The 25,157-nt window shown below is 46.3% G+C and overlaps 1 protein-coding gene across 4 annotated transcripts in view; it reads left to right on the top strand.

The window, feature by feature from the left end:
* Window positions 1–24,563: 24,563 nt before the first annotated feature.
* Window positions 24,564–25,157, top strand: part of LOC119296085 (ubiquitin carboxyl-terminal hydrolase 12-like) — a 50,612-nt gene continuing 50,018 nt past the window's right edge. For all 4 annotated transcript variants that reach the window (XM_037574489.1, XM_037574491.1, XM_037574492.1 and 1 more), the window contains exon 1: window positions 24,564–25,088. In XM_037574489.1, the coding sequence (XP_037430386.1) occupies window positions 24,579–25,088 (510 nt within the window). In that variant the 5' untranslated portion in view covers window positions 24,564–24,578. The remainder of the gene's footprint in view (window positions 25,089–25,157) is intronic.

Raw genomic sequence — 25,157 nt, forward strand, 5'->3', positions numbered from 1 at the left:
AACGGGTACAAAGAAAATTACTGCTCATTATGGGCTAGAGTCGCTGTGGGCCTATGAAGGGCCGAAAGATATGAGGGCCTCATATGGGCTGAAAGATGTCGTGGGCCATACATGGACCGAACGTGAAATGGGCTGGTGTTATATTCGACGGCCCACATGACGTTGTTGGGCCAATTTCCTTTAGTGCCTAACGGGCCGTGAGTTAACGGGCCGTAAAATGGGCTATTTGCGAAGAGACCGTTAACAGGCTTTTCATGGGCCAGCCCGTTAACTTTTGACCAAGTTAAACGGGCCGGTTTGTAAGCTAAATGGGCCAGTGGTGGGATGTGGCACGTGTCGACATATCATAGGTGCCTATCTGACCCACTGACGAGCTGACACGTGTTTCGTCCGGCCAATAAGAATTTTACACGTGGAAATTTCCCATTGGTCGGGGTGTTAACGGGTTATCGGATCCAAAACCCGACCCGATAGCTTAACGGCGTTCCGTTACGGTGGATGCCACGTGTCGATCACCCTTGACGAAAGAACTTCTGTGATGCGTGATTTATCATCATGGAAGTGGACACTTCCGTGATGATAATTTTGGTAATGTCATGGAACACTTCTATGACAGCACAGGCATGACTATCTTGATTCTGTCATAAAATCGTCATGGATGTACATGCATGACAAAAAACGCGACCTACTGTGACAAACACGTATCATCACGGAGGTGTCTAATGGAGCACCATAATGTACCTGATACTTCGGATCAAACCAATGTTTAACAAGGCCCCTCCAGTCTTCATCCGATATATTTTCCACTGGAGATGTTTGGGAAAGTTCACTGTTAGCCTTGCCTTCAAAGTGAGTTTTCCTCAAGTTATACCGATGCTGTCGCAGAGCAGACTTGAAAACATGGGTGCAAGCTTGTCTGGTTGCATCATCTTGGCTATCCAACTTGAACCTCATCTGTTGAAAATTATGGGAGTCTCATTATCAGCAACCTAGAAAGTAAGGGACAGAGTAAAGCGATATTACTAGTTTCCATACATAACCATACTTACAGATAAATGGTTGAGAAAGGTGTTGAACTGGGTTTCGTCTTTGTCATTCCTATACTAAATCCATGTTGGGAGGATACGTACATGACACCTAACGGCAACCGCTGCCTCTGATACTAACTTGGCTGACTCTATAGCATCACGTGGCCTTCATAAACCTGCCTCAAAATGGATCTCCATTCTTCCTCCTCTAGATTTAGTTAACCTATCGAGCATTATCCCTGGTGTTTGTTTCCTCTTGCGCCTAGGTGCTAGTCCAACAACGAACATTGGAAGTGTTAGTGTACATCAAACTGTGAGACTACATATAAAGAAGCATGCAACTGTAACTTGACTCCATGTCACGCCCAATATGCGACCCTATCCAAAAGGAACTCGAAGGTCCCACCAAGGATAGACCCGCATATTGAAACGCTTTTGCAAGGTGGATATCATTACATCAACATTACATAATAGATGGGGATACATACATAAGGCATACAATGCCACACGAATACAACATCATCATACATAAGAGCAACATCCAACTACAGATGAAACACAAACAGAAGCTCAAACGACATCCACCCTGCTAGCCCAGGCTGCCGACCTGGAACATATCCCCTGATCAAAGAAGAAGCAGAAGAAGAACTCCAAGACAAGCAAACATCGCTCTCGCGTCATGATCATCGCATGAACCTGTACCTGCAACTGTTGTTGTAGTAATCTGTGAGCCACGAGGACTCAGCAATCCCATTACCATGGGTATCAAGACTAGCAAAGCTTAAAGGGAAAGGAAGGGGTAAAGTGGTGAGGCTGCAGCAGCGACTAAGCATATATGGTGGCTAACATACGCAAATAAGAGCGAGAAGAGAGCAAATGGAACGGTCGTCAAATAGTAATGATCAAGAAGTGATCCTGAACTCCTGCTTACGTCAAACATAACCCAAAGACCGTGTTCACTTCCCGGACTCCGCCGAAAAGAGACCATCACGGCTACACACGCGGTTGATGCGTTTTAATTCGGATCTGGTGTCAAGTTATCTACAACCGGACATTAACAAATTCCCATCTGCCTATAACCACAGGCACGGCTTTCGAAAGATTATACCCTGCAGGGGTGTCCCAACTTAGCCCATGATAAGCTCTCGCGATCAACGAAGAATATACCTTCTCCCAGGAAGACCCGATCAGACTCGGAATCCCGGTTTACAAGACATTTCGACAATGGTAAAACAAGACCAGCAAGACCGCCCGATGCGCCGACAATCCCGATAGGAGCTGCACATATCTTGTTCTCAGGGCAACACCGGATAAGCTAAGCGTACAGGTACCGACGTAACCCAAGTTGCCAAGGGATGGTCCCGCACGGTGCTCTAGTTTGGACCAACACTTAGACAAGCACTGGCCCGGGGGGCTGTAATAAAGATGACCCTTGGGTAAATTACTCCCAAGGGAAATATAGGTGGTGGTGAGGCAAATGGTAAAACCAATGTTGGGCCTTGCTGGAGGAGTTTTATTCAAAGCGAACTGTCAAGGGGGTCCCATAAATCACCCGACCGCGTAAGGAACGCAAAATCCGGGAACATAACACCGATATGACGGAAAATAGGGCGGCAAGAGTGGAACAAAACACCAGGCATAAGGCCGAGCCTTCCACCCTTGACCAAATACATAGATGCATTAATAATATAAGAGATATTGTGATATCCCAACATAATCCTGTCCGACATGGGGAAATCTTCAACTTCACCTGCAACAAGCAATGCTATAAGAGGGCTGAGCAAAGCGGTAACATAGCCAAGCAAGGGTTTGCTAGGAAGGGTGTCAAAGGTTAGAGGTTCATGGCAATTTGGGAGGCTTGATCAGCAAAAGATAGGTAACACAACATAGCGATAGAATGAAGCAACTAGCATAGCAATGATAGTAGTGAGATCCAGGGTAGCGGTCATCTTGCCTAAAATCCCGCAAGGAAGAAGAACGAGTCCATGAAGAAGACGAACGGATGAAGCCGAACCAAGCGTAGACGATCGAATCCTCACGATCGCAACGAAACAGGAACTATCGAGAAGAAGCACACAACACGGTAAACATACCACACATGAACAAGGCATGATGCTCAACCAAGTATGATGCATGACAAAGCTACATGAAGCTACTCATGGCAAGAGATGATGCAAACAAGAACAACACATCAATGCAAGTTTAAATGAGGCCGGGAACAACATATAACAATTCCGGTAAGTCCTCATATGCAAATTTCGAAATTGGTCCAGATCTGAATAAACCTTATGTTCAAGTTGTTAAACAGCAAGTTAAGATGCACCAATATGATCCACACAATATTCTAGTCAAGTTACATATAAAGTTCATTTAATTCGGAGCTACGGCCTAGAAGATATGAGCAAAACAAGTTAAACATGGCATTGATGCAAAATGCATACAAACATCAAGCAAATACACCAAAACAAGGATGCAAAATGATAATATGAAACTACATGCAAAATCAAGCAAGTTTCATATATAGCACACTCAAAACGGAGCAACGATTCAACACACAAACACTATACAAGTTATAGCAACAATCTGTCCAAAACAGCAACTAGGCATCTTGCAAGCATCAAAACAACATGCTACAGGACCTCAACATCAAAACAAAAGGCATGGACATGAAGTACAGGTAAAGGATAACAAAATATGAACACTAAGCTATCTCCAGAAATCACTAGAACATACTCAAACACACATGGCAAGATTGCAAATAATAACAGTTCAGACTTTGCAGAAAATAACATCAGGTTGCAATGTTTAGAGCTATCAAACAATATGTTACAGGAACTTATCATGGCAAACAAAGGCATGGCATGAATCTACTAAAATCATAGAACAAAAGTCCCTTACTGACCATGAGCCAAAAAGGATCAGAAAATATGATGGCACCCATGTAAACATAGCAAGTTATATTACAGATTCAAACATGGCAGGAACAACGATAAGTAGGCATGTAGATGAGCTTGTGAAACTCACTAAAGAGCAAAACATGGCATGGCAAGGCAACCAACAGTAAGAAGGCATGTTTGTGAAGCTAAGCATGGCAATAGCAAGTTCATAGGGTGCATGGAACAACTACAACAACCTTGGCAAAATTGAATAACATGTAAACAATCTGCCAGGAAACATTTTGAAGCAAAAGTAGAGCACGAAAATGACATGCTAGACTACTCCATAATTGCAACCAGGGGCGTGAATGGATAGAGGAAACCATATGTTCAAAACATCCTTACTAAAGTATCTCAAAATATGCATGGATCTCTCTATAGCATCATGTTTACATGGGTCAAAATAACAGCAGAACGGGGACTAAAATCAGTAACATCATGATGCCTAGTTTGCATGCTTGTGCTAGTCACCACATTGATCACAAAAATATATGGTAAGCACCTCTGTAAAGAAGACATAGCATAGATCAAAACACATGTAGACATCAACCTCATAGGATGCACACATCAATCATGGCAAAAATGACAAAAGAGCTAGTTCTGTTAACAGACAGCGGACAACATCATGAAGCACTCTTTCAACGATGATTCAGGCATCAAGATGACCTCAAATGAACATGGTGCAATGGAATGAAATGAAGTACTCGTTGAGACAAACAATTTGACATATTACACGCACAAAACGGAGCTACGGATGCAGAGATACGATGCGATGAACATGGCATGACTATGCAAAATATTCGGGACAGGCATATTTCTGAAAAAAAAACATACGGGCGCAATAAAGCTATATGACGCACAGGGCGCGGGATAGCGAGGCGACGCTCACCTTGCGGACTAGAGGGCCGGCTCGGTGTTGGGCTGGGCCGCAGGGAGGCTGGAGCTGGCTTGCGGGCTGGCGCGTTGCTGGGCCGGGGCCCACGCGGGGTTCCACGAGCGGCGCACAGGAGGAGCAGCTCCGTTGCTCGCTCCCGAGCACGATTCATGGCGGCGGCGGCAGGGAGCTTGCGCGGCGGCGGCTCGACGACGGGGAGGCGCGAAGGAGACCCTAGAGGCGCGGATCCGGGCGAGGTCCTCACGACCCTTCCATTTCCGACAGCGGTGGAGGAGATCCGGCGACGGCGAGCTCGGACGCCATGGCGGCCCCTGCGAGGGAGAGAGAGGCCATGAGGGAGGAGGAGAGGAAGGAGAGAAGGACGGGAGGCAGGCGGCGCTGGCCTGGGAAGGCGGAGACGGCGGCTGATGCCGGCGGTGGAGATCGGGCGGCGGGGCGGCGCCGGCCGGAGGCTCGCCGGCGATGGGCGAAGGATGGGCGGCGCGCTGACCGGGCGGATCAGGCCCGCCGTGGCCCGAAGCGGGCCGGAGATGGGCTCCGCGGGCCCGGCGGCGAAGTGGGCGCGGGGGAGGTGAGGTGGCAGCTCCAGATTGGTTGGGGAGGTGGCGGTGATGACGTGGCAGGCTGCGATTGGCCGGAGCGAGGTGGAGGCTGGACATGTCCGGCGGGGTTGGACATGTCCGGCGCGTGAGGGGAGCGGGGCTAGGGTTTGATCTGTGGGATTTTCGGGGGGAGGCACAAATATATAGGTAGAGGGAGCTAGGAGAGTCCAAATGGGGAGCGGTTTTCGCCCACACGATCGTGATCGAACGACCGAGAGCATGGAGGGGAGTTAGGTGGGTTTTGGGCCATTTTGGAAGGGTGTTGGGCTGCAAAGATAAAGGGGGGTTTTGGGCTACGCGGTTAACCGTTGTAGTATCAAACGACCTCCAAATGGCACGAAACTTGACAGGCGGTCTACCGGTGCTATACCAAGGCCGCTTGGCAAACCTCGGTCCATTCCGAGAACGTTTAACACCCGCACATGAAACAAGGTCTGAGAGGGTGACGGGGCACGCGCGAGAGGTCTGGACTCCGAACGGACAACGGAGAGAACCGGGAGGACCCGAACGGATGCAAGTTTTGAAAAACATGCAGATGAAATGCAGATGATGACATGGCAAAATGCAACACGCAAGCAAATGACATGGCAACTACGGGAATAATTGGCAGACACCTGGCGCATCGAATCCGAGGCGTTACACTCCAGCAACTATCTTCTTGTTGTTGAAGCTCACAAGGCTCATCTGATATTGCCAACTCGTCTTGTGTCAAGAGTGCTTGGGAAGTAGTGTCAGGTGGCAAGGGAGCTTGGGAACATGCTGCTAGCTCAGTTGACGCACGAGTAAGTCGTGTAGCTGGTAGTACTGTGGTAGGTGTCGCAAGAACTAGGGTTGTCTCTGCTTGTTTGGTGGCAACTATTTGTTTCTGTTTGGCTTTTTTGCAGATCGTGTAGCATGGGATGTCGTGTTTGTAGAATTTTCCGCTGGACTTTCACCTTCTATTGCACCATCAGTACCAGCAGAATCTGCAGGATTCATCCGCTTCTCATTCCCTGCCATTCTGTGTTTCTTCCTCTTTCTCTGTGCCATGTTAAGTCAAGCTGACAAGAAAAATGAATAACAATTTAGTTCTTCAGAACAAATTGATGCGTGATGCAGACGAACTAAACTTTAATGTTAGACAACCACATGATAGGAGGATGTAATATGTATGAAAAACGGGACGGAAGAGATAACCAGAACTATGATGTGTAAACTAAGAAGAAGACATTTCACCAAATTAGAAGCAATGCAATGGAAGGTAGACACCATATGAAAGATGCTACAAATATCGCTCTGCCAAGTTAACAGTGTCTCGTCATAAATAAATCATATGCAAGATGCAACCAGTTAAACGCTCCACGTGGCACCTCTAGTGTTGCATCACATTATCTCACTACCATCGTGCCCACATGTCGACTTGTATCTACTCTACATCTACACTCTTATAAAATACATAAAATACACTCTTATAAAAGACAGAGTTGGTGATGATGGTGTGCCTGCCATCCTGCAATATAGGCCGTCCGATTTATATCTGACGGATAGGAAAGAAACTATGACAATTTTGCAAAAAGGTACCCAGACACCTCTCCACATTTACAAATAAGGCCTTCCCTCGTTCATCCTTTTCTCTCACAAGATAAACAAGTCATACAAATGCATCTTGATGTTACGTGCAACGCACGGGCGTCTTGCTAGTAAGAATGAAAACAAATGACAAAAAAATATTTTGAAGGTGGTTCGAAGTCATGACCGCGGGCACAACGGACAAGGTGGCCTTGTATTGGTATGTTGAGCCGTCTGTTTTAACACACATGAGCTGATGTGGTGATTATACACACACGCACGCATGCACACAAACTGCATCCATGCAACACTCACACAAACACATGCACCCACGCACGCAATCAACACTCACACGTACACACACAGCCACGCACGCACGCAACACTCACACGCACACACGCGTGCATGTATGCACACACCAGTACACCACACGACCAACACACACTCTCACGCTCAAGTTCTCAACCTACACGTGCATGCGCACACATCAGGCCCTGACAGACACATACACAACCAGGTGATTCCCACGCACGGGTTGGAGCCTTGTCGCGCCTGCGTAAATTTGTGTTTATCTGACCTTTTCCCTATGCAAACTGACAGGTGGGACCCACAAGGAACATGGTCAATTTAACTAGTAAACATGGCGCCACGCAGACTATTTGGCCGGTCAACAGAGTGCAATCTGATGCTGAACTGTGAGCAAGTGACCGGATAATCACCGCAAAATGTATATAGTGACCGTAATTAGCTTATTCTGAAGTTCGGTGACCGTATTACGCTTTTCTCTCCGTAGGCCCTCCAAAACTACATCTCTACACGTTCTCGCATGTTACATCTAACAACTATGAAATACAACACTACTACTACACTCTAACACAATAAGTCATATGTGTTTTTAGTTTTACTAGATATCATATTGTTACTTATAATTATTCAGTTTGCATACATTAAAATTGCCTTTGAAATGTATGGCCAGTATCATCTACCGCGCGGGAAAAATCCCGCCCTTTCCTGTTTAATCGGGTTTGTATCGATGGATCGTGCGAAACAGCAAAACTATAGTACTATACAGTACAAATGATAGTTCACTGGGTCGTCGTGTCGTCTACTCCTCCGTCGTAAGAGTGGAGCGCTCGCTTTCATAAATCTTCTAGTCCCTTTCGCCGACATGTGGGACATCAAGCTACCGGGTCCACGTGCCATACCGGAATACAGTGCAGAGCAGCCGGGGTGAAGCACCCCAGTCATGGCACCGACGTAGTAATGAGCAATGAGGCGTAAAATCACAAAGTTGCACCTTTCCCGCAGTTAAGTTGGAAGGACAAAGTAATAATGCTAAAAAAAGAAGTTGGAGGGACGAAGCAACCATCATTTCACTTGTTGCTGAATCCGCTTCTCCCTCATCTTCTTCAACTTAACCACGTGTTGCTTCTACCATTGTTCTGCCTCATGTGGGACGCGAATCGGCTTGGTAAAGCACTGACACGTGGGACCGCATGTTAGCAAACCGCCAGGACAACGTCCTCCGAAAATTAGAAACCTCTCCCGCCGTCCGCGCGGCAAAATCACCTCCTTTTTACTAATCTTGATTCTATAATTTTTTAGATCAATATAATTGAGATTTGTATAGATAGCACACAGGAGCAAAACCAAGTGGTACGGTTAAGGGCATCCACAATGTGTAGCCAAATGTGAAAATAGCTTTTGGCATTGTGGGAACCATTGTGGACGGTGTTGCCAAAGCCAAAAAGATGGAACCGAAGCTCCCTGATTGATTGATTGAAGGAATAGAAAAATGCAACGTCTCTCCTCTTTCTCCCATGCTTGGACGCATTTAGTACAGTATAGAGCACAGAGTCTACTCCCCTGTCCCTTCTATCACAAATCACAAAGTAGTGAGGCGTCAAATCACAAAGCACGGACGAAGCAACCATCATTTCACTCTTCGCTGACTCCGCTTCTCCATCGTCTTCTTCGAGAAACCATCTCACCGCACTAGTACTCCTAGTAGTAGTACTAGTAAAGGACTTCCTGGATGCAAATAAGGCGGTTGTCTCGGGTTGCAGGGGGCACTTGCGAACGACTTACCGTGGTCTCCCTCAATGGTGTTCACCGTCGAACGCACTTCGCCAAACCACAAAAAAAATCGTCGACGTCACCGCAATGGGGAAGGAATTCAAATATAGTTACTGCCTCCATTTTTTGTACACAAGGCCAGTATATATCAAAATTACAATTTGCAAAGGGCCACTAACACTAATCGAGGCAAAATTGATGGGGTTAGCAACCAAGGACATTAATATCCCCTGCATGCATGTGGAAGTGAGAAGGTTGGTTTGCATGACGCTGCATTAATCAAGCGATGAGCAGTGAGATGGTTAGCTCTTTGGTCTTTCAAGAAAAAAATACGCATTAATTGACACGTGAAACGAGGATTTGTATCGATTAAATCCCGCGAAGGAAACCCCCGCCTTTCTTTTTTAACACTAGTACTCCTAGTACGTACGTACTTATCTTGTTTGGGTCTAGGCCTTGCATTGCCAAACTTCACCACACATTTTTGCCAAGCTTGCCTAAAGTTTTCAAAATGAGAAGAAGGTACACTTGCGCACGACTGTTGCGGTAGCACCGCACCCTCACACGGTCGCTCCTGCACGCCGCGGTCGCACCGCACCCTCACACAGTCGCTCCTGCACGCCGCAAACCCAACCAAGGGAACGCACCCTCACTGACACGTGTTGTCGCATGTGAACAAACCAAACTCAGTCATCCTATCGCCGACACATAATTTTCGTTCATAGAGTATGTTTATCCAACCGCATGCTGGGGAGTATCTGTACGGCCCGTGCGATGGTCTGTTGGGGTAGAAGAAGAGGTGAGGAAGAAGGAAAGAAGGGTTACGAGACGTAGGATATTCATCCAATCGCCTGAAATGGTAGACTGACCCAAGTCAGGCGACTTGCATAACAAATACAGGCCCTGTTTGGATACTCCAACACAGTTAGAGTTAGAGTTATTTTCTAACCCACTCTAACCCAAATAAGCACCTCTCCACCGGGATAGTTGGGTTAGATGCAACTAACCCACTCTAACCCCCCTTGTTTGGATACTTTTGGGTTATTTGAGCCCCCAACTAACCCAAATTAACTCTAACCCCATGATCCAAACAGGGCTATAGTATGTTTTTACACAGCAAAAGATCCATAAAAACAACAACATAAAGAAAAACTATCACTGCTCGCAGAAAGAGACGGCCTCGTCGTCTTTGGCTGCCGGCGCGAACCAGCCGTCGCTGCCGACGTGTGTCTCCGACAAAAAGGCATTTACCTATTGCAGTCCATACACCCATTGAAGATGATCCTACTGACTCCTATGATGGGTTGTGCATGAGCAAAATCAACATTAACCGACTCGGGACCTATAAAGGAGAAGAGAACATTAAATTTCTGTAAGTTACATTTATCCAATGTGCTTGAGTTTATTCTTCTCCCTTTTATGATTAGTTATAAATTGGCACACAACTAAGTATCAATATTCCATCAACAAAACACAAAGAACTTTTACGCAATGCATATAGATAAAAAATGGGGGCAAAGAACCACATTGAATATCCTCCTTCCAACAGTAAAAGACTAGGCATCACAAAATTATAAATTTTATGTCGATAACCAATAGGAAGCAGCCCTAAAGCGCCACATGTTATGTGTTGCTGCCCAATAGAAAACATTTTGCATGTAGCATGAAATCCCTAACTTTTGAATGCATGACTAATTATGCCTACATCTTCTGACTTTCGGATTTCTAAATTCTATAGAGAGGTAGTAGGTTAGAGAGATGAATCTTCGCCTGACATTGAAGAAAGAAAATAGGATGAGCTCACCTTAGAACTGACCTTACCTTGAAGAGAGGTGTGTCGATGGCCTAGCACATGAACCTCTCTGTCTTAAATCTTGCTTTCACCGAAATTTCCAGAAAACCAATGGAATTCCAGAAAAGCATTAGTGCACTTATTGTTTTTCTTATTTATGCACCATCTCTGCGGTTAAAAGATCCAGGCTCCTACTGTATTCATCAACCACAGAAAAATAAATCACATAGATAGAAAGAGCTTGCTCAATGGAGTACATACTTACTTTCCTATAATACCTAAATAATAAGATCAAATAGACGACCAATGGGAACAGTTTGACAAGTTGCATTCATATTAATGGGATATGGAACAGACTTATTTACTAAATACTATATATAGGCCACGAAAGCCAGATTACAGTATCATTTAGCCCCATGGAACTAATTGATGTTCAGAACACGAGGATCTCCATGACCACTAATGCCACCTCCTTTGTGTCGTGCAGTTCAAGATCTACCCAGTAAATCAGCAAACAAACAACAGATGCATAGGGGATTTAATCAGCTTTGTTTCTTTTTTTCAGAACTAAGTTGTACTTCGTAGCAAAATCTGATGTGCTGCCACCACGGTTCTCTCCATGTGTAACAGAAAGAGAGGGTCAGGGGAAGAGACAAAGGGGACAAAGGGAAGCGGGGGAGCACCTGAGTGTGGAGGGGACGCTGGCCTCACCAGGCATCCACCCGTGGTGGAGAGGAGGAGCTTCAGGAGGAGCACGTGGACGACGGCGCCACACCAGCGCACGAGCCGTCGTCCGCTGTGACACCGCACTGACCCTCTCCCATTCGACGTCGCCTCCTTCTCCTATTTCCTCTCTCTTTCTCCATCCTCTCCTTTCTTCTTCTCCCTCTCATATTCTCTCTCCCACAGATCGAACTGAGGCCGCCGTTGTCGCCCTTTGGTCCGCCGTCGCCCTTTGCTTGTAGGTTGCCGCTGCCGCCAGGGAAGCGCGCCTCCGCGCCTGCACACCTCGGATCTCGGGGTGGAAGAGATGCAGGAGAGGGAGGGCGCGACTGGCGCGGGAGGATGGAGGAGGAGGAGGAGGAAGCGAACATGGAGGCGGCTAGGGTTCGTGAGGGAGGAGGAGGAGGGGATTGGGTGCACAGGGCGTGGGAGGAGTGGGGAGATGCGGTCTTTTCTCCCATCCCGCGACTAACCTCAATAGGCTGCAGCCACCTCTTTTTCGACCCACGCACGCTGTAAGAATGGTCTCACATAGAAGAGTGGCCCAGGCGTCATCCACCAAAACCCAAAGCAATGGAGTAAACTAAAACCTAGGGCCGGATGTTTGACAGACAGGTAAAAAGGACGAGGAATTTTACAGCGAGGCACATCGAGCGAACCACAACGCACGCGCGATGCGATGCCTCCATATGAGCGGGTAGTCTACCAGGGTTTATATGTTCAATTTTGCATCAATGCCATGTTTGACTTGTTTTGCTCATATCTTCTAGGTCGTAGCTCCGAATTAAATGAACTTTATATGTAACTTGACTAGAATTTTGTGTAGATCAACTTGGTGCATCTTAACTTGCTGTTTAACAACTTTAACATAAGTTTTATTCAGTTCTGGACCAATTTCTAAATTTTCATATGAGGACTTGCTGGAATTGTTATAAGTTGTTTCTGGCCTCATTTAACCTTGCTTTGATGTGTTATTCTTGTATGCATCATCTCTTGCCATGAGTAGCTTCATGTAGTCTTGTCTTGCATCATACTTGGTTGAGCATCATGTCATGTATATGTGTGGTGTCTTTACCAGGTTGTGTGCTTCTTCTCGATAGTTCCTGTTTCGTTGCAATCGTGAGGATTCGTTCGTCTACGCTTGGTTCGTCTTCATCCGTTCGTCTTCTTCATGGACTCGTTCTTCTTCCTTGCGGGATTTCAGGCAAGATGACCATCACCTTGGATCTCATTACTACCATTGATATGCTAGTTGCTTCGTTCTATCGCTATGATGCGCTTCCTATCACTTGTTCTTCAAGCCTCCCCAAATTGCCATGTAAGCCTCTAACCTTTTTTCACCCTTCCTAGCAAACCGTTGTTTGGCTATGTTACCGCTTTGCTCAGCCCCTCTTATAGCATTGTTAGTTGCAGGTGAAGTTGAAGATTGCTCCATGGTGGACATGATTATGTTGGGATATCACAATATCTCTTATTTAATTAATGCATCTATATACTTGGTAAAGGGTGGAAGACTCGGCCTTATGCCTGGTGTTTTGTTCCACTCTTGCCGCCCTAGTTTCCGTCATACCGGTGTTATGTTCCTTGATTTTGCGTTCCTTATGCGGTTGGGTGATTTATGGGACCCCCTTGACAGTTCGCTTTGAATAAAACTCCTCCAGCAAGGTCCAACCTTGGTTCTACCATTTGCCTCACCACCACCTATACCCTTCCCTTGGGTCGGCCAACCCGAGGGTCATCTTTATTTTAGCCTCCCGGTGCCAGTGCTTCTCTAAGTGCTGGTCCGAACTGAGCAGCCTGCGGGGCCACCTCGGGGAAACTTGATGGCTGGTTTTACTCGTAGCTTGACTTATCTGGTGTTGCCCTGAGAACGAGATATGTGCAGCTCCTATCGGAATTGTCGGCACATCGGGCGGCTTTGCTGGTCTTATTTTACCATTGTCGAAATGTCTTGTAAACCGGGATTCCGAGACTGATTGGGTCTTCCTGGGAGAAGGTATATCCTTCGTTGACCGTGAGAGCTTGTGATGGGCTAAGTTGGGACACCCCTGCAGGGTATAAACTTTCGAGAGCCGTGCCCGCGGTTATGTGGCAGATGGGAATTTGTTAATGTCCTGTTGTAGATAACCTGACACCAGATTCGAATTAAAACGCATCAACCGTGTGTGTAGCCGTGATGGTCTCTTTTCGGCGGAGTCCGGGAAGTGAACATGGTTTTTGGGTTATGTTTGAACGTAAGTAGTTTCAGGATCACTTCTTGATCATTGTTAGCTTCACGACCGTTCCGTTTGCTCTCTTCTCGCTCTTTTTTGCGTATGTTAGCCACCATATATGCTTAGTCGTTGCTGCAACCTCACCACTTTACCCCTTCCTTTCCCATTAAGCTTTGCTAGTCTTGATACCCATGGTAATGGGATTGCTGAGTCCTCGTGGCTCACAGATTACTACAACAACAGTTGCAGGTACATGTTATGCGATGATCATGACGCGAGAGCGATGTTTGCTTGTTTTGGAGTTCTTCTTCTGCTTCTTCTTCGATCAGGGGATAGGTTCCAGGTCGGCAGCCTGGGCTAGCAGGGTGGATGTCGTTTGAGTTTCTGTTTGTGTTTCATCCGTAGTCGAATGTTGATCTTATGTATGATGTATTGTTGTACCCTTATGGCATTTGTATGCCTTGTATGTATCCCCATACATTATGTAATGTTGATGTAATGATATCCACCTTGCAAAAGCGTCTCCAATATGCGCTTCTATCCTTAGTGGGACCTTTGAGTTCCTTTAGGATAGGATCGCATATTGAGCGTGACAGACAGGGTCAAGAAGACCATGTCAAGAGTTGTTGGAAAGCCCTCAATGATGGAAGAAGAAGAGGAAGAGGTTGCTTCACCAGCACCTAAAGCTCAAAAGTTGATGGGAGATGCTATAAGATCAGGGGCTGCTCCATCTAAGCCCAAAGATGCTCCCAAGGCTGCTGCTCCAAAGCCCAAGTCTGCACCCAAGAGGAACACCAGGAGTATTCCAGTTGTAGAGAAGAACAAGGCCCCAGTGCCTGAAGCTGGTGATGAAGAAGATGAGGATTCACTTGTCTTGAGAAAGTTGAAGCCCAAGATCCCTGATCATAATGATGCTCACCCAGTTGCAGAGGACATGAAGCTCAGGAAGGATGCAGGTCTGAGACTGTGGAGACAGACTGACCCCTATGCTGTCAGGAGAAGAACTGCAGTGGACTACAGGTTCCACACTAAGGAACAACAAGATTTCTATGAGACAGTGTGATGTCTACTACACAACCTTCTTCTTGTAGACGTTGTTGGGCCTGCAAGTGCACAGGTTTGTAGGACAGTAGCAAATTTCCCTCAAGTGGATCACCTAAGGTTTATCAATCCGTAGGAGGCGTAGGATGAAGATGGTCTCTCTCAAGCAACCCTGCAACCAAATAACAAAGAGTCTCTTGTGTCCCCAACACACCCAATACAATGGTAAATTATATAGGTGCACTAGTTCGGCGAAGAGATGGTGATACAAATGCAATATGGATAGTAGATATAGGTTTTTGTAATCTGAAAATATAAAAATAGCAAGTTAACTAATGATAAAAGTGAGCGTAAACGGTATTGCAATGATAGGAAACAAGGCATAGGGTTCATACTTTCACTAGTGCAAGTTCTCTCAACAATAATAACATAGATAGATCATATAACGAGCCCTCGACATGCAACAAAGAGTCACTCCGAAGCCACTAATAGTAGAGAACAAACGTAGAGATTATGGTAGGGTACGAAACCACCTCAAAGTTATTCTTTCGGATCGATCTATAAAAGAGTTTGTACTAGAATAACACCTTAAGATACAAATCAACCAAAACCCTAATGTCACCTAGATACTCCATTGTCACCTCAAGTATCCATGGGCATGATTATATGATATGCATCACACAATCTCAGATTCATCCAACCAACACAAAGTACTTCAAAGAGTGCCCCAAAGTTTCTATCGGAGAGTCAAGAACGTGTGCCAACCCCTATGCATAGGTTCCCAATGTCATGAAACCCGCAAGTTGATCACCAAAACATACATCAAGTGGCACATGATATCCCATTGTCACCACAGATAATCACGGCAAGACATACATCAAGTGTTCTCATAAAAGACTCAATCCGATAAGATAACTTCAAAGGGAAAACTCAATTCATCACAAGAGAGTAGAGGGGGAGAAAGATCATAAGATCCAATTACAATAGCAAAGCTCAGGATACATCAAGATCGTGCCATAGAGGGAACACGAGAGAGAGAGAGAGATCAAACACATAGTTACTGGTACATACCCTCAGCCCCGAGGGTGAACTACTCCCTCCTCGTCATGGATAGCGCCGGGATGATGAAGATGGCCACCGGTGATGGGATCCCCCCTCTGGCAGGGTGCCGGGAAGGGCTCCCGTGAGGTTTTTGGTGGCTACAGAGGCTTGCGGCGGCGGAACTCCCGATCTATCTTCTTTTTGGAAGTTTTACGATACGTAGGTATATATGGGTGCAAGGAGTACGTCGGTGGAGCTATGGGGGCCTCACGAGGCAGGGGGCGCGCCCTAGGGGGGTGGGCGCGCCCCACCCTCGTGAGCACCTCCCGTATCTTCTGACGTGGGGTCTAAGTCCATCAGGTGGGTTTCCTTCCAAAAATAACTTCTCCAGTTGATTTCGTTCCGTTTTGACTCCGTCTGATATTCCTTTTCCTCAAAACACTGAAATAGGCATAAAACAGCAAATCTGGGTTGGGCCTTCGGTTAATAGGTTAGTCCCAAAAATAATATAAAAGTGGATAATAAAGCCCAATATTGCCCAAAACAGTAGATAATATAGCATGGAGCAATAAAAAATTATAGATACGTTGGAGACGTATCATAGTGCTGCTTGACAAGAAGCACATAGTATGTGACATGAGATGGGTTGACTGGGAGTACATCAGTAAGAATGAAGAGCACTATCCTAGAGTTTATGACAGTTTCAAGTCTTGTGGAGTAGATGACTTTGTTGGGCAGAAGCTCACAAAGTGGAATGATGAGCTCATTATGCAGTTCTACTCCACAGCTCATTTCTACCCAAATGGGAAGATTGTCTGGATGTCTGAGGGTACTAGGTACCAATCAACAGTTGAAGAATGGTCTGAATTGATAAATGATCCAAAAGAGAATGAGGATGACTTGGATGTCTATGCCAAGAAGAAAAAAGACCACACCTCCATGGCTCACATGTACAGAGAGATCCCAGATGCTGCACTAGAGACACATAAGTTTGGATCTGTACATTACCTGTTGTCAGGATTGCCTACTATCAACTGGATCTTAAGGCACGCTTTGCTGCCCAAGTCAGGTGATCACAAGATGATAAAAGGCCATGCAATGAACTTGCTGCATATATTTGATGTGCCTTAGAAATTCAAAGTCATGAGCCTGATTGTGGAAACAATCGAAAGGACTGCTGCTGATCAGAACAGGAGTTGTGGGTATGCCCCACAGATTCAGGAGCTTATAAACTCCAAGATGGGCACTAGCACATATCTTTTGGACAAGGAGCACCTGCCCATCTACCTTGATTTCGAGGACAACACCATTGTGATGGATGAAAATGAACCATCATCTGTGCAAGCACAAGAGAAGAAGGAGAAGACAAGGGCAGAGAAGGCTGCAAAGATGCCAACTGCTGAAGAGGCATCTCAGATTTTCCTGAAGAGCAAGCAAGATCAGCTTGGCTACTTGATTGCCTCCACCCTGAGGATTGAGAAGGGATTGGCCACCCTGACTCAAAACCAGGAGAGCTTGGAGAGAATCATAGAGCAGAAGTTTTATGCTCTTGATGTCAAAGTCACTGAGATCCAAACTGCAGTTGAGCAACTTCAGGAGGATGTGGAGGAGAAGAAGGGCAAGTCTACCACTGATGCTTTTGCTAGAGTGCCCAGAGGACAGAGATCTACTGCAGTGTCTGTTCCAAACAACAGAGCTACATCATCTACACCAGCTACATCTTCAGTGCCTCCAGCTCCAATACCCACTCCACCAGCTCCATCTACATCAACAAAAGTCTTCATCCAAGGAGCCATCTCTACACCATCACATGAAGACCAAGCCTGAGAGTCGTTTAGCTCTATGCATTCTTTTATGAACTTTTTGGTAACTTGTTGCCAAAGGGGAAGAAAAATGTATAGATCATAGGCTTCGAGAGAGAGTGTTGCTTTTGTTCTCTCTTGTCTTTTTGGTGGTTGAACTTCATTATTTGTGTGCTTGATACTTTATGCCTTTTGTGAGATATTTGGATGATCATGTGCTTGATCATATACTATGCTACATTAATGCTTGTTGGATGATATTATCTCTTATATCCTCATATTATCATTCACTTTGCTTGGTGATGAGTGCATGTATTTAATTATTATCATTTTGAGTGCTCCACCAAGATGTATGTGACATGGAAGAGTAACCCATGATCCTAACTCATTGTGCATTTGCAGTCCAAAGCAAATTTTAAATAATGCACAAATTTAGGGGGAGCTCTTACTTTTCACATACTTCTCAAAGCGACAATGTTTTTCAATCTTATTATCATTTGTCGAAGCTTTGATCTATATGTTGTCATCAATTACCAAAAAGGGGGAAATTGAAAGTGCAACTATCCTTGGGTGGTTTTGATAATTCCTAACAACATATAGCTCATTGAGCTAATGCTACTTCAAGATAAATATTTCAGGAAAGCTCAATGATTGGCATGGCATGGATGAGAAAAGTGGATCTCTCAAAATGCTAAGGACAAAAGGGTTGGCTCAAGCTCAAAGCACAAGACTCTATATTTTCTATTTTAGTGATCCAAGATCGCATTGAGTCTATAGGAAAAGCCAATACTATCAAGGAGGGATGAGGTGTTGCCTAATGGCTTTCTTGCTCAAAGTGCTTAGTGATATGCTCCAAAGCCCTCAACTACTTTCTCATATCCACATATGACCTAAACCAAAAGTCAAACTCGGCCCCATTGATTCTTCCTATCCGGTGCCACCGAGTTCAGATGTCATAGCCACTGCCCCAAACCCTAGGCAAATCGGTCTCACCGATAGGGATCTCGGTCTCACCGAGATGGGATTGTAATCTCTCTGTTTCCCTTCGTAACGTTTCGGTCCAACCGAGATGAGCGATCGGTACCACCGAGATTGCAATGCAAACTCTCTGTTTCCCTTCCATAACATTTCGGTCCAACATCGGTGAGCGATCGGTCCCACCGAGATTGCAATGCAAACTCTCTATTTACCTTTCGTAATGTTTCGGTCCAACCGAGATGAGCGAATTGGTCCCACCGAGTTTGCCTGACCAACTCTCTGGTTAGCTTATTACCAAAATCGGTCCCACCAAGTTTGTGTAATCAGTCTCACCGAGATTATGTTATGCCCTAACCCTAACCATATCGGTCCTACTGAGTTGCATGTCGGTCCCACCAAAAATCCTAACGGTCACATTATTTGCTGAATCGGCCCGACCGAGTTTGACGATTCGGTCCTACCAAGATTGGTAAGTTGTGTGCAATGGTTAGATTTTGTGTGGAGGCTATATATACCCCTCCACCCACTCTTCATTCGTGGAGAGAGCCATCAGAATGCCTACACTTTCACCCTACATTTTCTGAGAGAGAACCACCTACACTTGTGTTGACGTCAAGATATTCTATTCCTACCATATGAATCTTGATCTCTAGCCTTCCCCAAGTTGCTTTCCACTCAAATCTTTTTTCCACCAAATCCAAATCCTGTGAGAGAGAGTTGAGTGTTGGGGAGACTATCTTTTGAAGCACAAGAGCAAGGAGTTCATCAACAACACACCATTTGTTACTTCTTGGAGAGTGGTGTCTCCTAGATTGGCTAGGTGTCACTTGGGAACCTCCGACAAGATTGTGGAGTTGAACCAAGGAGTTTGTAAGGGCAAGGAGATCGCCTACTTCGTGAAGATCTACCCTAGTGAGGCAAGTCCTTCGTGGGCGACAGCCATGGTGGGATAGACAAGGTTACTTCTTCGTGGACCCTTCATGGGTGGAGCCCTCCGTGGACTCGTGCAGCCGTTACCCTTCGTGGGTTGAAGTCTCCATCAACGTGGATGTACAATAGCACCACCTATCGGAACCACGACAAAACATCTATGTCTCCTATTGCGTTTGCACTCTCCAAACCCTTCCCTTTACATTCTTGCAAGTTGCATGCTTTACTTTCCACTGCTCATATGCTTACTTGAATTGTGTTAAGATTGCTTGAATTGTGCTAAGTTGCTAAAATCTGCCAAGAACTAAAATTGAAAAAGGCTAGATTTTTATTTGGTCAAGTAGTCTAATCACCCCCCCCCCTCTAGACATACTTTCGATCCTACAGGGTCCCCTTTATAAAAGTTGTCCAGGTATATGACCTACCTTGCTTGCACCTGTATGGAACCCCGTCTTTTGTCCTGTCCTCATAGGTTCGCCTCCTGGTGATTTCTTCTTTCTTTATCTCCATTTCCTTGCATATTCCCACGTCATTTCTTCCCCTTAGCCCTTTTTCCGTGGAAACACATCAAAGATAGGATTTGTGGAACCTTTGCATTCATTAGTCATTAGTAGCAATATCGGTGTGAATATCTCTTTTTAAATGAAATATCTTGGTTTAAACAAGGGTGAATAAGTGTAAAAATATCACTCACCAATGTCCAACTTATTCACCATTTCCTTGCATATTCCCACGTCATTTCTTCCCCTTAGCCCTTTTTCCATGGAAACACATCAAAGATAGGATTTGTGGAACCTTTGCATTCATTAGTCATTAGTAGCAATATCGGTGCGAATATCTCTTTTTAAATGAAATATCTTGGTTTAAACAAGGGTGAATAAGTGTAAAAATATCACTCACCAATGTCCAACTTCTTCACCAAATGATATTTCAGTTCTTCTTTCATTCCGACCATTCTCATTTTGTCACATCTATGACATGGACAACACGACATTCATTTGCCATTCACCTCCATGTGTTGGATGGTGAACTGAAGAAACCATTCAACCTTCTCGACAAAATAATCCATCGCCTACTCTCACAAATTAATCTTCATTCATACACCAAAAATAAAAATTGGCACTTCCATAGGTAGAACAATATTTACATGGAGAAAAATGGCGGTGCCATGACCGACCTTCGACACACATGCAATTTTTGTTTCTGAGATAATGCACTAATAAAATTAACAAGCTTCCATCAATAGGTTTCAGAGAGGCCTTCTGGACCAAGAGTACAACAAACTAATGGGACACAACAACCTAGACCAGCAACTCACCTCCTTAGGAGCTGGTAAAAATGGTCTGAATACACATGGATGTTTTAGAAACACACACACACACACACACACACACACACACACAAAGGCTGACTAGCAAAATACATAGTCAGAGATAACATTAGTCACTCCACCATTTTGACAGTTCACCCATCACGTACTGACTTCAAAACATGCACTTATAGTGATATAATTTATAACATTGTCCAGTCAGTGCGAGCAACATGACATACTGTGACTGACCCCTTGGCTCATCATTGACTGCCCAAAATTTATTTGTGATAATTACCAAGCCAAAGCTTCGAAGCCTTATCACTAACGCGCCTATCATGGCTTGTCAGTGAAGAGATTCATCTCTGGCTGGTGGCTACGTGTTAGGTGGTGATGAGGGGTTAGTGCAATTCACGCGCTATAGAAGTGCACAAACCCTATCCACATACTTCTCCTCCACAACTCCACCATCGTGGCATACCACCACACATCCACCCGCAACAATTGGCAAGAAGACAAATGTCGAGAAGACCGGGGCGTGGTGGCTGCTCAGCGGCTACCATTCAGACCAGTCGTCGCCACGTTGGGATAATAGATCTAGGTGGCGCTCCAGATTCAGTTTGCACTATCTCCCATGGTCGCGGACCTTCGTTGTCCATGACTTCGCCCCCCGTGAAGGCGAAGCCAATCTTGTCGAATGACGAGGAGCAACAACCATTGTTACTCGCCGGAGCCGCCCCATTGGACAACGAGTTCACACAACATATGGAGGATGTTGTGCTGATCATTGATCGACCAGGATCCAGCGTTGTCGTCCTCTTAGCTTAACTATGATGCCTAGATTGGACATCGCATCAAGGAGGAGCCCCCCGCCCCCGCCGCGCAACCATGGCATCCAGATCGGAGGTCGCGTTAAGGAGGAGCCACACCCGCTCCGCGTCACCAGCCAGGCATCCAGTGGTGGCCGACCCTCCTACCGTCAAGAAGGAGGAGCCATCCTCCTCGTCGAAACGACCACCTCACTTGCACTACTAGCTCAAAGGGGTCGACACCGATGGCGTGTCATCGTCGAAGTGCAAGGCTGAGGCAGAGGAGTCTCACCAAAGCGGCGTCGGGTGCAACGCAAGCGCCCAGGTGGCGCCAGCCTGGGTGCTTGCGGACCTCGCGCCCATGAGGCATGGCCCTCGGTCGGTCCAAAACCACCATCGAGTCTGACGCCCGTAGACGGTGCCACCTCAACACCCAGCTCTTCCAAGCGGGACTGGCAGATTTTGAGCGTGCCATTTGCTTCCAAACCAAGGACAAACGACACAAGGCGGTAGGGGATGTGGCCGGGCGACTGCGACATGAGCGCGCCACGACAACCCCGGAGGGATGCCGCAATGCGTGGCGGGTCTTCTGCCACCGGCATGACGACGATGATGCTAGTTCGGACGTCGACGACGACGACCGAGGTGCCCATGGCCTTGGATGCCATGCCCACGGGGTCGCCATCCACTACTATGCCTATTTTTAGCTTAGTTTCGGCTAAGTTTATTTCAAACTTGTTAAATTTGGTTCGTTTGCATCTGAATTATCGAAATTTGTTATTTTTGCCCATATTTCTTGTCCTATCCGTTTAAACCACATAGACGTTTGGTGACTCTGGGTGGATGGCCGGCACCTCCACGTCATGTGTCATCTGATGAATAAAATGAGAAATCCAAAGATTTTGTCAAAAATTGCTCGTTTGGAAATTTGCGGAGGTGATATGCATTGGAGATGCCAACATTAGAGCATCTCTAGCAGATCCCGCGATCGGCCGTCTTACAAAACTTTTTCATAGTACCGCGAACCCTCCGACGAAATAGACCCCATAAACCGCGTTTTACAGGATCCGTTCGGTGCCGGAGGGCTGGCGGTATCGCAAATTCTGCATAACTTCATAAATTAGAGATTTGAACAAAGAAAACTGAATTGAATCATAATATAAATTAAACAAATGAATATAGATGGTTTGAAAAGCAATTCACAATACAAGAATTGGTCTCATTACAACAAATGTTTGAATTCGAATTATTATTACAACACCAAATCGTTTAATCACACTAATACGAAGGGAGAATGTACCCCCCCCCCCATAGAGTTGCCAACGATGCTCAATAAGATCATGCTTGAGTTGGTTGTGTGAATCACAGTTCTCAATCTTTCAATAGGTCTCAAGAAATGCAATGATCTCATTTGTGTCCCTAGCAGGCTTCACACGGCTACCAACATTGTCATAACTGTACTCCAAGTCCAAATCCCTCTCATCCTCGACGATCATGTTGTGTAAAATTACACAAACAGACATGATGTTTCTGAAGGATTTTTTTATCCCAGAAGCGAGCATGACCTCAAACAATGGCAAACCAAACTTGCAAGACACCAAATGCCCTCTCAATATCCTTTCGGCAAGCTTGTTGTGCTTCAACAAAAAAATTGTGTTTCTTGATTTTGGGATCACTAATGGTCTTCACAAAATGTTGACCAGGAAGGATGGCCATTGATGGAATAGTTGTAAGCTGGAGCTTTGTTACTAGTTAGCTGAGCAAATAGATGAGACCGTTGCTGGACATTGTTATCACTGAGAGACCCCAGCAAACGAAAGAAATAATGCCAAATATATAAATCATCTGAAGCCACAACTTCAAGCACAATGGTGGGTTTTTGTTGGGGCCGGTGTATTACCCTACCCAAGCCACCCGACAGTTCTTACACCTTCAATGCATGCATCAATACTACCTAGCATGCCCGACCATCCCCTTTCTTTCTTCATTGCCATGAGCCTCTTTGTATCTTATTCGTTTGGAGCACGAAGGTACTTCGGGCCAAAAACTCGAATCATTGTCTCGGCAAATACACGGGCGCATATGATGGTGGTATCTTCTCCAATGCGGAGATATTCATCCGTGTAGTCGCCCGGAACACCATATGCAATCACTCTTGTCGCTGCCAATATTTTTTGATATGCACTAAAGCCAAACAAACCGGCGACATTCCTACGTCGAGTGAAAAAACGACAATTTTGCTCACAAGCTTCAATGATGCGCATGAACAGGGACCTATGCATTCGATATCGCCTACAAAAGAGGTGAGTCGGATATGCCGGTACCTCGGCGAAGTGGTCCTTCATGAGCATCTTGTCGCCGAGAGCTGGGTTGCGGGGAATGCATAGCCAGCCGACCATGGATCCGTGCCGCTTTTTCTTCGGGACCGCCTCAATTTCATCCACGAGATGCACCAACACAGGTTGTCGACATCGTCGCCAAGGAACATCTCTTCTATGTCCAAATCATCAAACGAAGACGACGAGGATGAGCTTCAATCCATCTACAAAATGCACCCGAATCGCCCGTGAATTTCACCCGAACCTCAACCGAGCCAAATCAAACACAATTTCACGGGCGTTGGACATACCTCGCCCGAAGCCAGCCGCCGAAGCAAAGCCGTGCCGCCCCTTTTCTCCCCCGCCGGCCGAAGCAAAGTCACGCCGCCCCTTTCTTCTACCCGTCGCCGAAGCAAAGCCGCGTCGCCCTTTCCTCCGGCGCGCGCGGGCGAGGCCCACCATTCCGAGGCTCTCCGGCGCCGGAACCAACTGGATTCGCCTGCTACAAGGCCGCATGTGAAGCCCCGGGGTGGATCCATGGCGCCGGTGGCGAGCGCGAGGCCCCGGACACAAATGGGCACCCCCGCGCTGAAACTTGGTGGAATGTATGCGGCGCGGGGTGAAGGAGCTTTCGAACAACGTGGGACAACCATGGGCAGCAAGAACGGGTCAGGATGTGCGGCGGCGGCGGCGACGACGACGAGGAGTGGAGGCGCGAACAAAAGCGAGCGAAAACTGGCAAAAACAGGCGCTTCTCCCGCAGATTTGGAGGATCCCACAATAAAATTTGTGGAACAACCTAATACACAATTTTTTTTACTGTTTTACCTGCGGCAAGGAAATGAAATCAGGCTCCATGTTGCGGCCAGAGGCCACTCCTCCCCCTCCTCCCACAACCCAACTCCCATCTGCTCCGCCTCGCCGCATCCTCTCCAGCCCTTGCCTCCGCCGCCTTCCGGCTCCGCCCGCCTCTCTGCGGCCGCGTCCAAAGACGGCCACGGTTATTACGACGCCGATATGACTATCATGACTCCCGCCCCTCTCGAGGTACGCGCGCATGCACCCTCACCCTCCTTGCAATTGCCCGATCTCCCCTCCTCGCGGCTGCCCCGTGGC

Source organism: Triticum dicoccoides, chromosome 4B (assembly GCF_002162155.2).
Source record: "Triticum dicoccoides isolate Atlit2015 ecotype Zavitan chromosome 4B, WEW_v2.0, whole genome shotgun sequence".
Lineage (NCBI taxonomy): Eukaryota > Viridiplantae > Streptophyta > Magnoliopsida > Poales > Poaceae > Triticum > Triticum dicoccoides.